We start from the raw sequence: 14,998 nt of genomic DNA, 5'->3' as shown, positions 1-14,998 counted from the left end.
TGAGACAGACAGGTTGATACCTAAGATCTGCAGACACACTCACTGTTACCAGGACAAATGGTGGTGAGACAGGTGTGAGTGATGAGAGAGACAGATAAAAAACATTTGGTGGTGAGACAGACAGGTTGATACCTAAGATCTGCAGACACACTCACTGTTACCAGGACAAATGATGGTGAGACAGGTGTGAGTGATGAGAGAGACAGATAAAAATATTTGGTGGTGAGACAGACAGGTTGATACCTAAGATCTGCAGACACACTCACTGTTACCAGGACAAATGATGGTGAGACAGGTGTGAGTGATGAGAGAGACAGATAAAAATATTTGGTGGTGAGACAGACAGGTTGATACCTAAGATCTGCAGGCACACTCACTGTTACCAGGACAAATGATGGTGAGACAGGTGTGAGTGATGAGAGAGACAGATAAAAATATTTGGTGGTGAGACAGACAGGTTGATACCTAAGATCTGCAGACACACTCGCTGTTACCAGGACAAATGATGGTGAGACAGGTGTGAGTGATGAGAGAGACAGATAAAAATATTTGGTGGTGAGACAGACAGGTTGATACCTAAGATCTGCAGGCACACTCACTGTTACCAGGACAAATGATGGTGAGACAGGTGTGAGTGATGAGAGAGACAGATAAAAATATTTGGTGGTGAGACAGACAGGTTGATACCTAAGATCTGCAGACACACTCGCTGTTACCAAGACAAATGGTGGTGAGACAGGTGTGAGTGATGAGAGAGAGACAGATAAAAAATATTTGGTGGTGAGACAGACAGGAAAACAAATGATGAGGGTGCGACCTGATAGTTGGACACAAGGATGGAGCAGAGTGTGAGACAGCCTGGGAGACAGAGACTGTGAAAACAGATGAGACAGGTTGCAGTGTGTAAACAGGTGGTGGTGAGACACCAAAATGGTGCAGACATACTGACTGTTACCATGACAAATGATGGTGAGACAGGTGTGAGTTAAGAGAGACAAACAAATATCTGTGTCATGACAGTGAGACAGATGAGTCACAGGATGCATCCGCTGGAGAGACAGGCAGCAGGCTGAATACCTGGTTGCTATGATAAAAGAGGTGAGTAAGACAGGTGAATGGTTGGAGAGACTGGTAGGAGAAATGACATTCAGTGAGACAGAAGTTGAGACCTTGGAAGGTTGGTGAGACAGGTATATAACAGAGTGGTTGTGAGAGAGAGGGAGACAGGTTGAAGGATGGCTAACTGGAGTGACAGACACGGTGATACAAGTGATGGTGAGACAGGTGATATGAGTGACAGAAACTTTTGGAGGGAGTGAGACAGATGTTCTCACATCTTGATATTACCTTGAAAACATAATGGGTGAATCGAGTAGTGAGACAGATAGCAAAATGACTGATGGTAAGACAGCTTGAGAGTTGGATAGGAGAGTGAGACAGGGTAGCAAGAGAGAGAGCGAGAGAGAGACAAGCACATGCAGTTTGGTGGACAGGTTGTGGGCCTCAATGGAGCGAGACAGGTATATGATCAACCTCCTGGAAGCTCTGTGAGACAGACAGGCAGAGAGAGACGAACTCTAGAGAGACTTAAATGACAGGCAGAGAGAGAGACAGAAAAAGACAAACTCTAGAGAGACTTAGATGACAGGCGGAGAGTGAGACAGACAGTGAGTCAGGCAGAGAGACACGCCTCTTCTCGAGGGCGTGTCGACATTTCAGTCTCACATTTCTGATTTCACCTTCACACACACACACACAGGCTCTCGCAGGCAGACAGCATGTCTTCAAGCATGAGACAGGTGTGACAGGGACAGGTTTGAAGAAGGAGAAGAAGAAGAAGAAGAAGAAGAACAATAACAACTGGCACCTTTGGAGCCGGGCGGTGGATGGGGAGGCTGGCTGAAATGTGGAGGACCAAGTCCAGAGAGACAGACAGGTGCTTCTGAGAGCATCAGGTGAGACTCTCTTGAATCCACTTTGAAACGCCGGAGCGGGTTTGGAACGTCTGACTTTCTGGTGGAGGCTGCGGGAGCCTCCAGGCCGAATGTGATGTCCGTCTGGGCGCCACGTTGCAGAGCGCTCCCTGCTGTTTCTCAGCCAGGGTTATGTCATTAAAGCTTGGAGTGTTGTTCATAGTTTCTCCGCAGCTCAGTTGCCAGAACAAAAAGGTGCGTGTGAAATGGCATGCAGCCCGAGCGGGAATGGAACAGCAGGTTTGCTCGGAGAACATCGTGGTTCCCGCACGGCGGATTCTTTTGTAAAGGTCGACAATGATTGAGCTAACATTTCTGGCGACGTCTGCGACGGCGGTTTTGAAGCCGGATGAGGAGCGTGTTTTGACAAGTCGCACCTGTCACTGTGAAGTGCAGACCGTGGTTCGATTTAGGATTTCAAAACTTCCCTGTGGAGACCTCGAGCTCCGACTCCTTTCAGTGACTTGGTTCGGTGCTGCTCCTCTGGCTGAAGGAGAACGTCAGGAGTGAAGGCTTGACATGGATTTGATGGATGGATTTGACAAAAGCAGCAGCTTTAGTCACCAGGGTCAGGACTGTTGTGGTGGAGGAAGAGCTGAGCCAAAACACTGAGGTCCTAGATAAAAACAGCTGCGATGAGTAAACGTACCTCAGTGACCTAAAGAGAGAATGTCATGTTAATATTGGATCGCCTGTTTATTTATGTAGTATTATAATATCTGAAACAAAGCCAAGCTATTTGACTGTGTTGTTTTGGATATTAAAATGTCAAACTCAAATTAACAAACTTCAATAATAATAATAATAATAATAATAATAATAATAATAATAACAATTACCATTATTATTATTATATTATTTTTTGGCCTATTATTATTATTATTATTATTATTATTATTATTATTAATAATAATAATAATAATAACAATAATAATGATAATAATAATAACTCAAATTAACAAACTTCAATTTAAATAAATAAAAATAAAAATAAAAATAAAATAATACTAATATCTCAAACCCAAGTTGTTTGACTGTGTTCTTAAAATTTTGAATGTTAAAATTTCAAACTCAAATTAACAAACTTAAATAAAATAAAAAATGAATAAATAAATAAATACCACTACTACTACCACTAATAATAATAACATCTCAAACCCAAGTTGTATGACAATTTGAAAATTTTGAATGTTAAAATTTCAAACTCAAATTAACAATCTTTAAAATAAAAATAATACAAATAATAATAATAATAATAATAATAGTCCCTGATTTAAAAAAGGACTTCATAATGAATTGAACACAATTAATCACATTTCAATATTTGACACCAGATCAATAAAATGACCTGATATTGAGTCAGAACACAACACAAGCTTGAAAATCAGGATGGACATGGTCCAGTGACGTGTGAACTTCTATCCCCAAGTTTTTATTCCTAAATGAAACTTCCATCCATCTGCACAATCTCATTTGGTGTCAACAATGTTTTGGCCATGACATCACATTTCATTCCGCAGTGCTGTGACTTATCTGTGTTATTTGGATCATTTTTTTTGTAATAATTAATATGTTAAAGACATAATAGTAATAATAACAACAAGGCTTGATGTATATCGCACCGTTCAACACTGCTCACAAAGAGCTTAATGTTGAAACCAGAACCAAAAGAACAGCGTCTCCAAACGCTCACGTACATAAATGTTTGGAGACAGTGAGTGCAGAGAAGCTAACGCTGCAGTGGAGAGACTTCATGTTGATGCCAGTGAGGAGACAGTGGCTGTAGTCCAGGCTGGAGAATATGGACGCACGAATACGCCTGTCTCAGTCGGCATGTGAGAGGTTTGGGTTTTGATTTCATTTAGAACAGTGAAGCCAAATGACTTTTTTTCTCATGACTATATCACATTAATATTTACTCAATATTCTTTGAATATTCAGTTATTTACTGAAGCAACAAGTGGAGCATCATTCACAATGAAGTTTTGAAACTATAAAATGCATCTCTCTCAACTGACTTAAATAAAATAAAATAAAATAAAATAAAGATGTGGATATAATGTATTGATTTATTTTGATTTGATCATCATCTTTCAGAGGGAAATTGTTTAAGATGTGCTTTATTAAAAAAAAAAAAAAAATATATATATATATTCTTCATCAGTCATTTATTGTAAGTCTCTTCTTCTGATCACACTTTAAAATGATTCTGCTTTTGATGAATTATGGATCTATAAACGTTGATATTCACTCCACTTAACCAGGTGATAGGCTTAGGAAACTAGAAAACCATGCAGCACTGAGCAGCTTGGGTGGATGACTTGGGGCGTCCTGTGACACATTCTGGAGTAGCCGCAGGGTTTGTGACGGCAGGAATTGAACCGATACCCGAGAGGCCTTATTCAGGCCCTGCACAGGAAGAGCAATGTAAGTGGAGACACAGGTGAACATTGAGGAGGAAGTTGTGTAAAAGAAGGAGGAGCTTATGTGGAGGTGGGTTGTGAGTTACGAAACAGGTTGCAGTTTGTCGAACCGCAGTGAGAGATGAAGTCCACGTCCGTCCTGAGTGCAACTCCAGAGGTGCTGCCGTGCCCTTGGGCAGAACACCGAGCCCCTCCAGAGACCGGAAACGTCTCTCCCTCTGTGCTGCGATGTCACACAGCGCCTGTGTTGAGATGTGACTCATGAACAGAAAGATGAATTGAGTCACTCAGGATCAATGCATGAAAGCGATGAAGCCAGTAGACCCGGATAATGACCCAAATTAGCTCATTTGTCAAATACATAACTGAACAGTGAGTTGCAGAGAACAGACGCCCTAAGAAAGAGCTCAGAAGAAACAGAGTCAAAAACAATATCAGATGGAGCCGAACAAACAAAGCAGGCCATCGACTGAGCGCCAGCTCCGTGTCCCAGTTTTCTCTTTGGTGATGAAAAATAGAAAAGAGTTTCTGAACTTTGCAGTTCTGGGACAAATTTTACCTCAGGTCAGTATTAATGTACAGAACGGTTCTCACTGGTGAAAAAGGTTTGACTCCAATACCAAAAAAGCAGGCATAAAACGGGGCAAAATACTGATAAATAATTCCTGCATTTGTCCAGCATGTGATGCTGGATTTATCGTGTTTGTCTGTCTCAATGTCTGTGGTCTTCTACTCTGCTGTTTACCCTTCCCTCGTGTTCTGATTCAGTGGGCTGCCAACTCTCACACAAGTGCCACGAAACTCAGGCAAGGCCCTTTACGAATTCACTCAGGCGGAGGTTAAAGTGAGAGTCCGTTGGTTCAGCTCGGCATAAGCATGAATTTGAACCCCATGTTTTCACGTCTGCAGCAATAAACACACCACTTCCAACGTATCATGACCATGGTTGTGGAAGTGGTGGCTACGTACTGACCGGGAAGTTTTCATTAGATATGATGTAAGCACTCAACACTGTGCTGTTGCTGAGCACATCGCATAGTGTATTAGCTCGCATGCCGACTAATGCCGGCCTGATGCCGACTCAGCCAGAGTTTGAAGCCCTGCTGACCAACAGCTTTATCCTGGTTGGATTCTGCGGAAAAGGGCTGCTTAAATGCTGCGATGCCTGTAACTTAGCCGCCACGTTTGTAGTCAGATCAGAAACAATTGGGCGTCTTCAGACTTGGCTCATAAAATGCGTGAAACTTTGACCATTTCTGACCATCAAAAACATTGGAATTGGTTTATGCACTTCTTCTCCTAGACGTATCCATTGATAATTCCGCCTCTCCCACTTCAGCCCATCCTGAACCTCCTCCCTGTCCATCCCTGTCTCTCCCATCCAGACCACCTGCGCTCCCTATGATAGACTCACTTCGGACCACCCCGAGTGACCGCCTCAGTATCTCCCTGAGCAAGCATCACTCACTGTCAATACTCTCCTGCAAAACATCTTTTTCACTAATGCTGGTGTCACACTCGTCTCCACCGTTCCACCCCGCCTGCACTCTCTTCCTCAGCTCAACTAAAATGACTCGCCTCTAACACTGGAAGTGAAATCATTCCATTTATTATTCCCTTCTCACAAAAGGCCCTGTATTCTTGACTCCTGCTGACAATCACCATCACGTGCGATTCCTTCCAACCTTTGAACCTTATGTAAGTGAGGACGCCATTTGAGACCACCATGTCCAGAGGCATTTTTCACAGACGGAGGAGGAGCTGTATCGACCACAGCAGTGGGTGGAGTGGAACCTGATCTGAGGGACCTCCCTTGTCCCGCGGTCACTGTGCTGCAGCAGACAAAGCTTCTGACACCAGAGGAACGTTTTAGCTTACCTACTGCAGAGGGGGATTTCTGAAGTCCAAGAGGCTGAAGAATGAGGTGGCTTCATGTTGGCACGCAGGGAAGAGGACACTGGGAAATAAGTGTTTACGAAAATACCCTTCACACCTGTAGAGAAAAGAATACAATTCGGATTGTGTTCCGTCGTCATTCAGGGGTCAATTTATACAGCTGTACATCGGCTTTAGGACATTGGATAGAGGTCTGCAAGGCGTAGCCTCAAAACGAACATTTGGTCACACGTCTCATTTGTTTGGCGACTGTTCTGTCCACATGAACAGTATCAGCACTTCGAAGAGGGCTGACTTCCTTCATTTGTCCCCACATATACTGCGTTATCGGAACAAGTGTTGGTTCGACGCTTCGTCCGCACCAAAACCAACATTTTCCGTCACTGAAACCTCAACTTCTTTAAGTCGATCCTGGAAAAGAACTCTTTATCTGCAGTGACTTCATAGTGACAACTCACTATAGACCACCAAACACCTTCTCTTTTCTCTGTGAGAACGTTCCAACGCCAATGACGTACCACTCCATTTTTCCATGATCTCACATCGATCCAATAGTAAAAGACGTTTCCATCAGGACCAAGCCTGACACCCCTCACAGACTAGCATCTTAGCTAAGCCTAAGGCCCAGAGGACAGATGTACTGACACCCTGCGTCTCAATGATTTCAATGAAACGTGTTGTCACAGAGGTCCAGACCACCCACTCCTGAGGGGGAACACTGAGGTGACAGACATGCCCATGTGACTGCTCTGCCGCAGGCCTCCCAATAACACCACCCCTGCAGCCATGCTGACACCTCAGACGCTCACCTTTCTGTGAGAATGAATGAAATAAAAGGCAGCAGCCTAAAAAAAAGAATGTAAAGAAAACCCGAACACGCATTAAAACTGGAAGTCCTTGGGTGTAAGAGGCTTTTTTTGTGTAATGGAACTCTATCGGAGACACAACATGATCAGGAAGTCCACCACTTTATCACGTGTTACGGGCAAAATGAACCCTGTACCTTCCTTATGCTCCTGAACGCTCTGCTTTCAGGAGGATGTATGGCCTTCGCAGGAGACCACCGTGGAGATGGTCGCCGTGTCTGCTCTCGATCATCTGTGTGTGGCTCCTCATGTCCCCTCCACCCACAGGTAAGTTGCTTTGGGTGAATAGAACAGAAGTCATGATGGACTGTTTCAAATGAATCATGTGGGAATAACATTTCGGTTTCAGTCTGTCACGCATTGCTTTAGCCATCTGGTGTCTTGTTTCCAAGATCACTCCTCACTGGGCTTCTTTGGACGAGTCTGCAGCTATTAACTTTGTGAATGAAGGATTAGATGCATTGCATTGTAGGGCTGTGGGGGCAGCAGATCTAGTGAAGAGGCCTGGACTTTCTTCTCCCTAGTAACCTCCTCCAGCTTGTTGAGGAGGCCCCACTCAGGTTATATTGAGGTGGATTATTTTAGAAGAAGTTTAAACTTTAAAATGAAGTTCTTGTGCGTCTCTGACTCTGGGCCTGGCAGCTGCGATGAAAGCATGAACGCACTGTCGTCCTGTGGCTTCTGTTATCAGACAGAAGCAGAGGTGGAAACTAGCTTTAGAAAGTGAAAGTCCTGTGTTGTTATACCTTTCCACCTGATAAGAGTTAAGACGCCAGGTTTCCTTTCGAGGAATGAAGCTGATAAGAACATCTGGGCGAAGCAACGTTGCACTGCTTTTCTAACTTACTTGTGCTCAACTTTTTTGTGCAGTACTGACTGTGATACAACAACATTAAATCTTAAATCTTGTACCTTGGTCCTCCTCCTAAAACATGAAGTTAAACCTTCTCTGTTCTTCTTTGCCTGCAGCAGTCGGGTACTTCTTGGGCGACACCAAAGCGGTGTTGAACGGCTGCAATGACCACTGGACCCTGCAGGACCGGGCGTCCATGCCGCTGCTCTACCACATGACTGTGTGCGTGGACGTCCGCGTGGTCATCCCCGGACCCTGGGTGGCCTTCTCCTACAGCTCGGTCCACGCACCCAAACCGGAACTAGGCCTGGAAGGAGACAGCCAAGCGCTGTACGGATGGCTGCTGAGAGTCCGACACCGATTCCCAGTGAGCCTGTCTCCCTTCCAGTGGCACCGGGTGTGTCTGAAGAGAGACGTGCGCGGCAACACCTTCAGCCTGCAGGTAAAGCTTCCACATTCAAATGATTCAGATGGTTGAGTGAAAGTCAGAAAGCAACTGAGTTCAGCTGACAAAGATATTCTCTGTTTGGAATGGAATGTGAAAGAAGGTGAACATCAACAACCTATTTATAGCAGCACACAAATCAAAGCTGTTGTTCGGCGCTAGGGCTAGGAGAATTGAGTATGATAACGTATAATAACGCTTCAACTCATGGTAACGTGACTCTGCAGTTAGCGTTCTCAGTCAGCAGACGTGCAATTTAAGCTGACCTTGCGACGCTGACTATGGAACGGAGATATTGTTTAACCAAGAATGTTGAAAGAAGAGGTTTACGGATGAAGAGGATTGGTGTGACAGGATGATCTGGATAGGAACTCCAGATGGGGAGCACCGAAAGGCAAAGAAGTGCACGCTCTATTCTTCTATGTTCGTGAGCTTCTCTGCTTGTCCATATTCACTGGATCTGCGCTCCTTGGTGTGGAACTTCTGCTAGTAATAAGTGAAGAAAAACATTCCCTTCGTGCAGCGTCAAAGTCACTTCAACTGGCCTTTCTTTGAAACGCAGTGCACCGCTGCTGACACCATCCTGGTCGTCTACCTTTTTCACAGTTGTCCACTCATTCCCACCCAGCTGTTTCATTTGGTCTGTTCGCCAACAATATGAGGCAACGCTTACCCTGGAACACCTCTGTCTCAATCTGATAAGAAAAAACTGTGGGTCTTAAAATGGAGGGAAAAGTTCCACACCACGGTGCATCTGATTTTCCGACCCCAGTTCTCCAGCAGCTCAGCTTTGAGCACTGTTTTCTTTAGCTGCGTGTGACACGTGAGTGCTAATCCCTGGAACAACTGGCCCAAAGATCCTCAGCAGGAAGATGTCTTGCCAATGGCAACGTCTCGCTGGGAACCTTCGGTTGCGGCCATTCATGCGGATGTACCTTTTGACATGCGACACCTGGCTGAGTATTTGTGCAGACCATGTTCAGCTCTTTGTGGAGCTGCGTTCTCTGATGACAGTGGCCTCTTTATAACATAATGCTCTGGCTACAGAGCCGGTTTGAGGATCACAACACTGACGTCAACGTGTGGTGACTTCACTCTGCAGAATTTAATTCAATCTGGATGTGCGGCTCATGTCGCGGTGTTTCAGAACACTGTTACTTTGTGTAGTGTCTGATTCAAAAGTCTTGGACCGGATTCAGACCTGCCGCTTCCCGGTGATACGTGCTAACCACTAGGCTACTGACCGGTTGTTTATTTCAGTGACAATAACAATAGCATACAGTATTTTGCAATGTGTACCCCTTGTTCTGGCCTGAGCACATGTCAATCGCGGGTTCTGGGGGTCTGTCTTAGCGGAGAGTGGGTTAGCGTGTGCGGCGTTGTTGAGCCTCGTGTGTTGCCATGTTGAGACCGTCCCTATAGTTTGCCCTGCAGGGTAAGGGGAACCACTGGTGTTGATTCCTTTTTATAGTTTAAAGATAAAGCGGTGGGATGGAAAGGTGGGGGCGGCTGACCCTCTACAGTCGAGTAATGTTTGAAATTCTAAAGATAAACATAGCGTGACATCATCAGCAGTTGAACTTTAAGGACCCCAAGTTTGTCTGTGGGGGAAAACAGCGGCCGCTGAGCTAACTGGAAGCATGCTAACACCATGAAGCTACATGAAAACACAGTGCCATTCCTGAGTTAATAAGATTGTGTTATACAAGATTCTGTCATGAGATTGTGTTATACAATCGTATTAAAGCCATCCTTCCGCTTTTCAACCGGTGTAATCAGGTTTGAAATAGTTGCTAGCTTTGTGTAGCTAATTCGCTTCCAAATCCATTGTCCTTGAGCTAAACCTTCAAGCACAATACGGCGACCGGTTTTAACTTTCCATGACATGTGCTGCGTTGACACGTAAATCCGTGACCTTTGGCAATATAGCGTCTGTGGAATGACACGCCTGTGAAGAATCTGCATGCTGTTCAACAGGTTGCGCACAAATTCTAATTCTTCAAAGCCTCATAGTATGAGTGGGTACTTTGAAGGTTCTAGTTGGGGAGTGTCGCTTTTGTCTTCTTGAGTATCTGGGGCGGAGAGACCACCATGAGCTTGATGACGTTGAGAGAGGTGGAAGCTTATCATGTCCATACGACGGCTGGGTTTCCATTTCCTCTCGCCTGACGCCCTCCGGAACCATGTGGGGTTTTTAATCAGCAAGTAGAGCTGTTGTGCTACTCTGAGTCACAAAGGCTTGGTGTTGTGTTAGCGCACCATGGCGGCAGTCTTGATGAAGTGCGTGTCAGCTTGTGAGCCGACTGTCGAATGTGACGTCTGATCTTCTGGATGCTGTGTGACTGCTGTTGGTACTGTTCAGTCCCTCCAGGAGATGGCGAGGTTGCGATCGCGACTATTAATTCCAACCAATCCCCTTGAGTTCTGCGAAGCGCTGCAATTTTCTCCAATAACCATGACTTTTCCGTAAATTCCACCAATCACTTTAGCCTCTTTCACCCTCTCCTCTACGCGGCATGTGCGTCATCGTATTCCCTCCCTCCGTGTTGAGGTGAAGTCATGTGCGACGCCAAACGCTCACCTTTGCCCACAAATGTTGTCACCAAGGGTCACGATTCAGCCATGAAGGATTCTGAATCCATTCATAAATTCCCATGATTGAAATGTAGAATCAAAGGACGTAAAAAGCAGAACTCACAAGAGCAGCGTCACCCGAACCCGGACGTAAACAAACATGGCTGACCACCAGACCCATCTCTCTCCAGGCTGTTTCTGACTCTCCATCTCGACCCTGTGGAACACATCAGCAGCTACTGTTTTCATTGGCTGAACAACTCCACTCACACACACATACAAACCGTCCCCACCTTTACCTCTCAGACACCGCCCATCCAAACCTCCGTCAGTCAGATATACGTATTTTATCATTGTCTTTTACTTCTGTATTTATTGATTCATATATTGTGTGTGTGTGTGTGTGTGTTCTTTGCACTTGAAATACTTATTGATCTTTGCAAATAATGATGATTTTATTTTTAATCATTGCAGCCTGCAGCTATTTTAGGCTAAAAACTGACACTAGTTTTTTACAAGGTAATGAACAAAGGTGCCTTTTTTCCTTAACATAGTTCCAGAACCATAAAAGATTGCAACTTTCACCGCCACTTTTATAAGAATCTGCTGCAAAAATCAGGCATCTTTGGTGGAAACAGTGGATAAAAAAGTCCACGGAAGCCTGGAGGTTACTGACTGTTAAGGTACGTGTTGATCTGAGTGTGTGATCTAAGGTTGTGTCCGATGGAGGCACCAAGGGAGGCCAGATGGAGAGGAGAGACAGTGCTGGCCTGATAGTGTTGGAAATGACGAAGAGGAAGGCGGCCGATGAGGTGGCATGAGGGTGTGACTAGAGGATGATGAAGCTAGGAGATGGTTGAGGACTCACTGTGGTGACGCCCAAAGAAGAATGTCAGTCCGCCTTAAGTGTGTGTGAGCTATTGTTCCTTTGTGTTGGTGTGTAACTGTGTTGTACTCGGTGCCCTGGATGTTTGCGTCAGTGCGTACTAAGGAGGTTTGTCCCCTCACACCTCAGGTGGATGAGGTCCTGGTCGCCAAGAGGACGGTCATCGCTCAGGCCATCCCTCCCTCTGGCTCGCTGTGGCTCGGCTGTCGTCCCAGAGACAAAGTTCGCGGCGCCGTGCGGGGGAAAGTGGAGGTCTACATGTTCCGAATGTGGCCCGACCTGAACGACCACGGGCTGTGCGAGGATGGCTCTGTGATCCGCTGGAACGCCAACTACTGGGGCCTCACGAGCCCCCGGGCTCGGGAAACGGATCCCCAACTCATGTGTGGTGAGGAAACACCGCCTTTGTCTGAAATGAAGACGAACGTTAAATCCCATCTTTCATGTCGTCTCCTACTATTAGGTAGCTAAAAATGTTTAACACCATTTCTGCATGAATCATCGACTGCTTCTGTTTAAAGGTGCTGTTTGTTAGTACCAACTGTGTATTCTCATGGCGCTTCGCTGTAATTGGATCAATGATAGTAATGAAGATGGCGTCGAGGCGGCCATGAGAGCAACCGACACACAGCACCGTCGCAGCATCCATCCACACATTTCTCTGGCTTTGTCTCTGTAGTCGCATGTTTCTAGTGCATGTTGAACGTTGCATGTTTGTGTCCTTCTTTTAGACCACAGGAGGCTGAAACGAGACGTCCGTGCTAAAAGAAGCGCCACTGGTGTGTTCAGTCAGACTTTTCCTGTTTTCTAAACACGATGGGGTGATGGTTACCGTTCCTGCTCGGGAAAAGGATGAATCGCTTTCTGGCCTTACACAAGAGTCTTTTTATTTCACTAACTCAGTTTGCTGTTTCAGCATTTCCGACTGGATTCAGACGACTATTTTCCCCTCCACCAAGTACGTATCCATTTAACGGTAGATTACTCTTGAACCAGTGTCGGAAGAAAGACTAAATATAATCGTTTCTTGTCGTTCTGAAAGTGCCCCACACCACGACTACTACAGGTCCTGTCATGAGAGCATTGGGCGCAGGTGAGTTTTGTATCCTTCATTAAAGCATCAGAATGTGATGTGAGAGCATCTACTTTCAGTCTGTGAGTTAAGATCAACACTTTCTCACCCCAAAAGTCCTGTTCATGCTCCCTTCAATTACGAAAATGCACCTGTCCCTTTCAAACAACATCACCATCACTGATCACATGCTTCCATTCTTTACGTTGGTACTGCTGCTCACCAATATATCCACCAGGGGGAGCAGCCCAGAGTCAAAGATTTATGACAACAACAAACTCCCAAACCAACACTGTGCAAGAAGTATTGCTGATGTAGCTCTTGCACAAAAGAGGAAACAGAGGCAGCGTTGTAGGAGGTGGTGGTTGGTGAGGACGTTAAATGTATCACACTGGAGGACGCAGAGTTTCCGCCATTGTTATGTCTTCTTCGTGTCTCATTAGAGCTACATATTGGGTGGTAACAGCAACACTCCATGGTTTCAGGTGGTACTGCTCCGTTTGAACTGTATCCATAAGCTTTGTGAAAACATGCAGAAATATGGAGGAATTGAACGCAGAGGACAGTCAGAAGGCTTCGTCCATATCCGGATCCGTATGTAATGTTGAGCATAAATGCACCTGAAGGTGGCCCATCTCGACTATTGCATAGTTACGATTTAGATTTCCCCCATGAAGGCACAACAGCTAATTTGCTATGAGCCACTTTCCATGGCATCCATAGGCAGCATGAAGAAAAGGGTCACTTGGTATATATAGCGCATGGTCATGAGCTAGTCAACACAGTATATGCGTTCCATGTGACATGTCGCGAAGTAGCAGCGACAGCTTCCGTTCCTAGCCCATCGACCACCCACCCCAATTTTTACGTCACATGGTCACATGTTCTGTGACATAAACACACAGAACATTGTATTAAGATGATTCAGAACAAGGTTTGGAACTCAAAAAGTCAGGGCTTTTTTTTGATTTATTAAAACTAGGTTTTCAATTGAAGTGATTCTTATTCTCTTTTCAGCAAAGTCCCATCCAACCTGTCGTCACACACTTTATTTCATATTGTCCCATGACAAGTGTGTTATTTTTGCATCCTTTTTTGGGGGCAGAAACCTTGTTAAACATGAATTAAAATCAGATATCTGTTCATGAAATATTCGGCCATGCATGGTTCATCACTTTTATTTAATAATGGTTTGATCTCTGATGTAGCTTCCACAGCCAGCAGTAGAACAATCCCAAGCAGCCTCCCGACCACGGCTCTGACCAGATCAACAAACACAGCGCGACGCCTGGATTCAGTCCCCACACCCCTCAGAACCACCTCCCTGGCCTCCACGCTCAGCAGCAGGGCTTTGATCTCAGCCACCCCGGCCTTCACGGCCAGCTCCTCTGATGTCAGCACATATTCTCCAGCAAGTCAGACCGCAGCCGCGGCGCCCCGCTCGATCACAACACTGTCTGCCACGTTGGCCACGCCCACCGACAGCCGCACGTCAGGTGAGTCCAGACAACGTGAACATTTTTGTCGGGGAGTGCCAGCAGTCTTTGTTTTCATATCAACAATGTGTTTGGCGTCTTTCTAGCCGCACCACTCTCTGACTGCGACTTCAGCCAGCTGTGCTCCGGCGAGAGTAAGACGACTCTGCACTTCAGTTTGTGCTGAGAGGATCCCACCACGTTCATGTTTGTGCCTGCAGATGCTTATTTTTGGATGTCAATCAACGTCAGCTCTCAAGAAGACGGAACAACTGAGCAACAAGTCCTCGACATGGTAAACGTTTGATCTTGGGAAAGTACAGGTTGGATGAGTTACAGCGAGTGACACAGCAGCATTCTTCAAACTCGCAGTTATGATTTATCAACTGGAGCGAGGCAAGACTGAGTCAAAGTTTTCATTATTAAAAAATGAAGAAATAAAGAAATTATTTTCTTTTTGTGTTTGCTTTTTTTGTTTTAAGATTGAATTTGACAAAACAAATAGAGTTAAAAAATAAAATAAAATATTTGAAAC

At 45.2% G+C, this 14,998-nt stretch overlaps 1 protein-coding gene across 3 annotated transcripts in view; it reads left to right on the top strand.

The window, feature by feature from the left end:
* The first annotated feature begins 1,745 nt into the window (after positions 1–1,745).
* LOC128755652 (mucin-5AC-like) overlaps positions 1,746–14,998 on the top strand; it is a 26,905-nt gene continuing 13,652 nt past the window's right edge. The window contains exons 1-10 of one of the 3 annotated variants that reach the window (XM_053859526.1): positions 1,746–1,955; positions 7,328–7,425; positions 8,128–8,453; positions 12,046–12,304; positions 12,648–12,695; positions 12,833–12,874; positions 12,959–13,009; positions 14,197–14,484; positions 14,571–14,618; positions 14,685–14,758. In XM_053859526.1, coding sequence (XP_053715501.1) covers positions 7,332–7,425; positions 8,128–8,453; positions 12,046–12,304; positions 12,648–12,695; positions 12,833–12,874; positions 12,959–13,009; positions 14,197–14,484; positions 14,571–14,618; positions 14,685–14,758 — 1,230 coding nt within the window. In that variant the 5' untranslated portion in view covers positions 1,746–1,955; positions 7,328–7,331. Of the gene's footprint in view, positions 1,956–6,660; positions 7,426–8,127; positions 8,454–12,045; positions 12,305–12,647; positions 12,696–12,832; positions 12,875–12,958; positions 13,010–14,196; positions 14,485–14,570; positions 14,619–14,684; positions 14,759–14,998 lie in introns of those variants that run through there. The other 2 variants (XM_053859528.1, XM_053859527.1) reach the window with 2 other exon arrangements.

This window comes from Synchiropus splendidus, chromosome 3 (assembly GCF_027744825.2).
Source record: "Synchiropus splendidus isolate RoL2022-P1 chromosome 3, RoL_Sspl_1.0, whole genome shotgun sequence".
In the NCBI taxonomy this organism is placed as follows: Eukaryota; Metazoa; Chordata; class Actinopteri; order Syngnathiformes; family Callionymidae; genus Synchiropus; species Synchiropus splendidus.
Note: the sequence above shows the minus strand (reverse complement) of the source record. Positions and strands in the feature narration are given on the sequence as shown.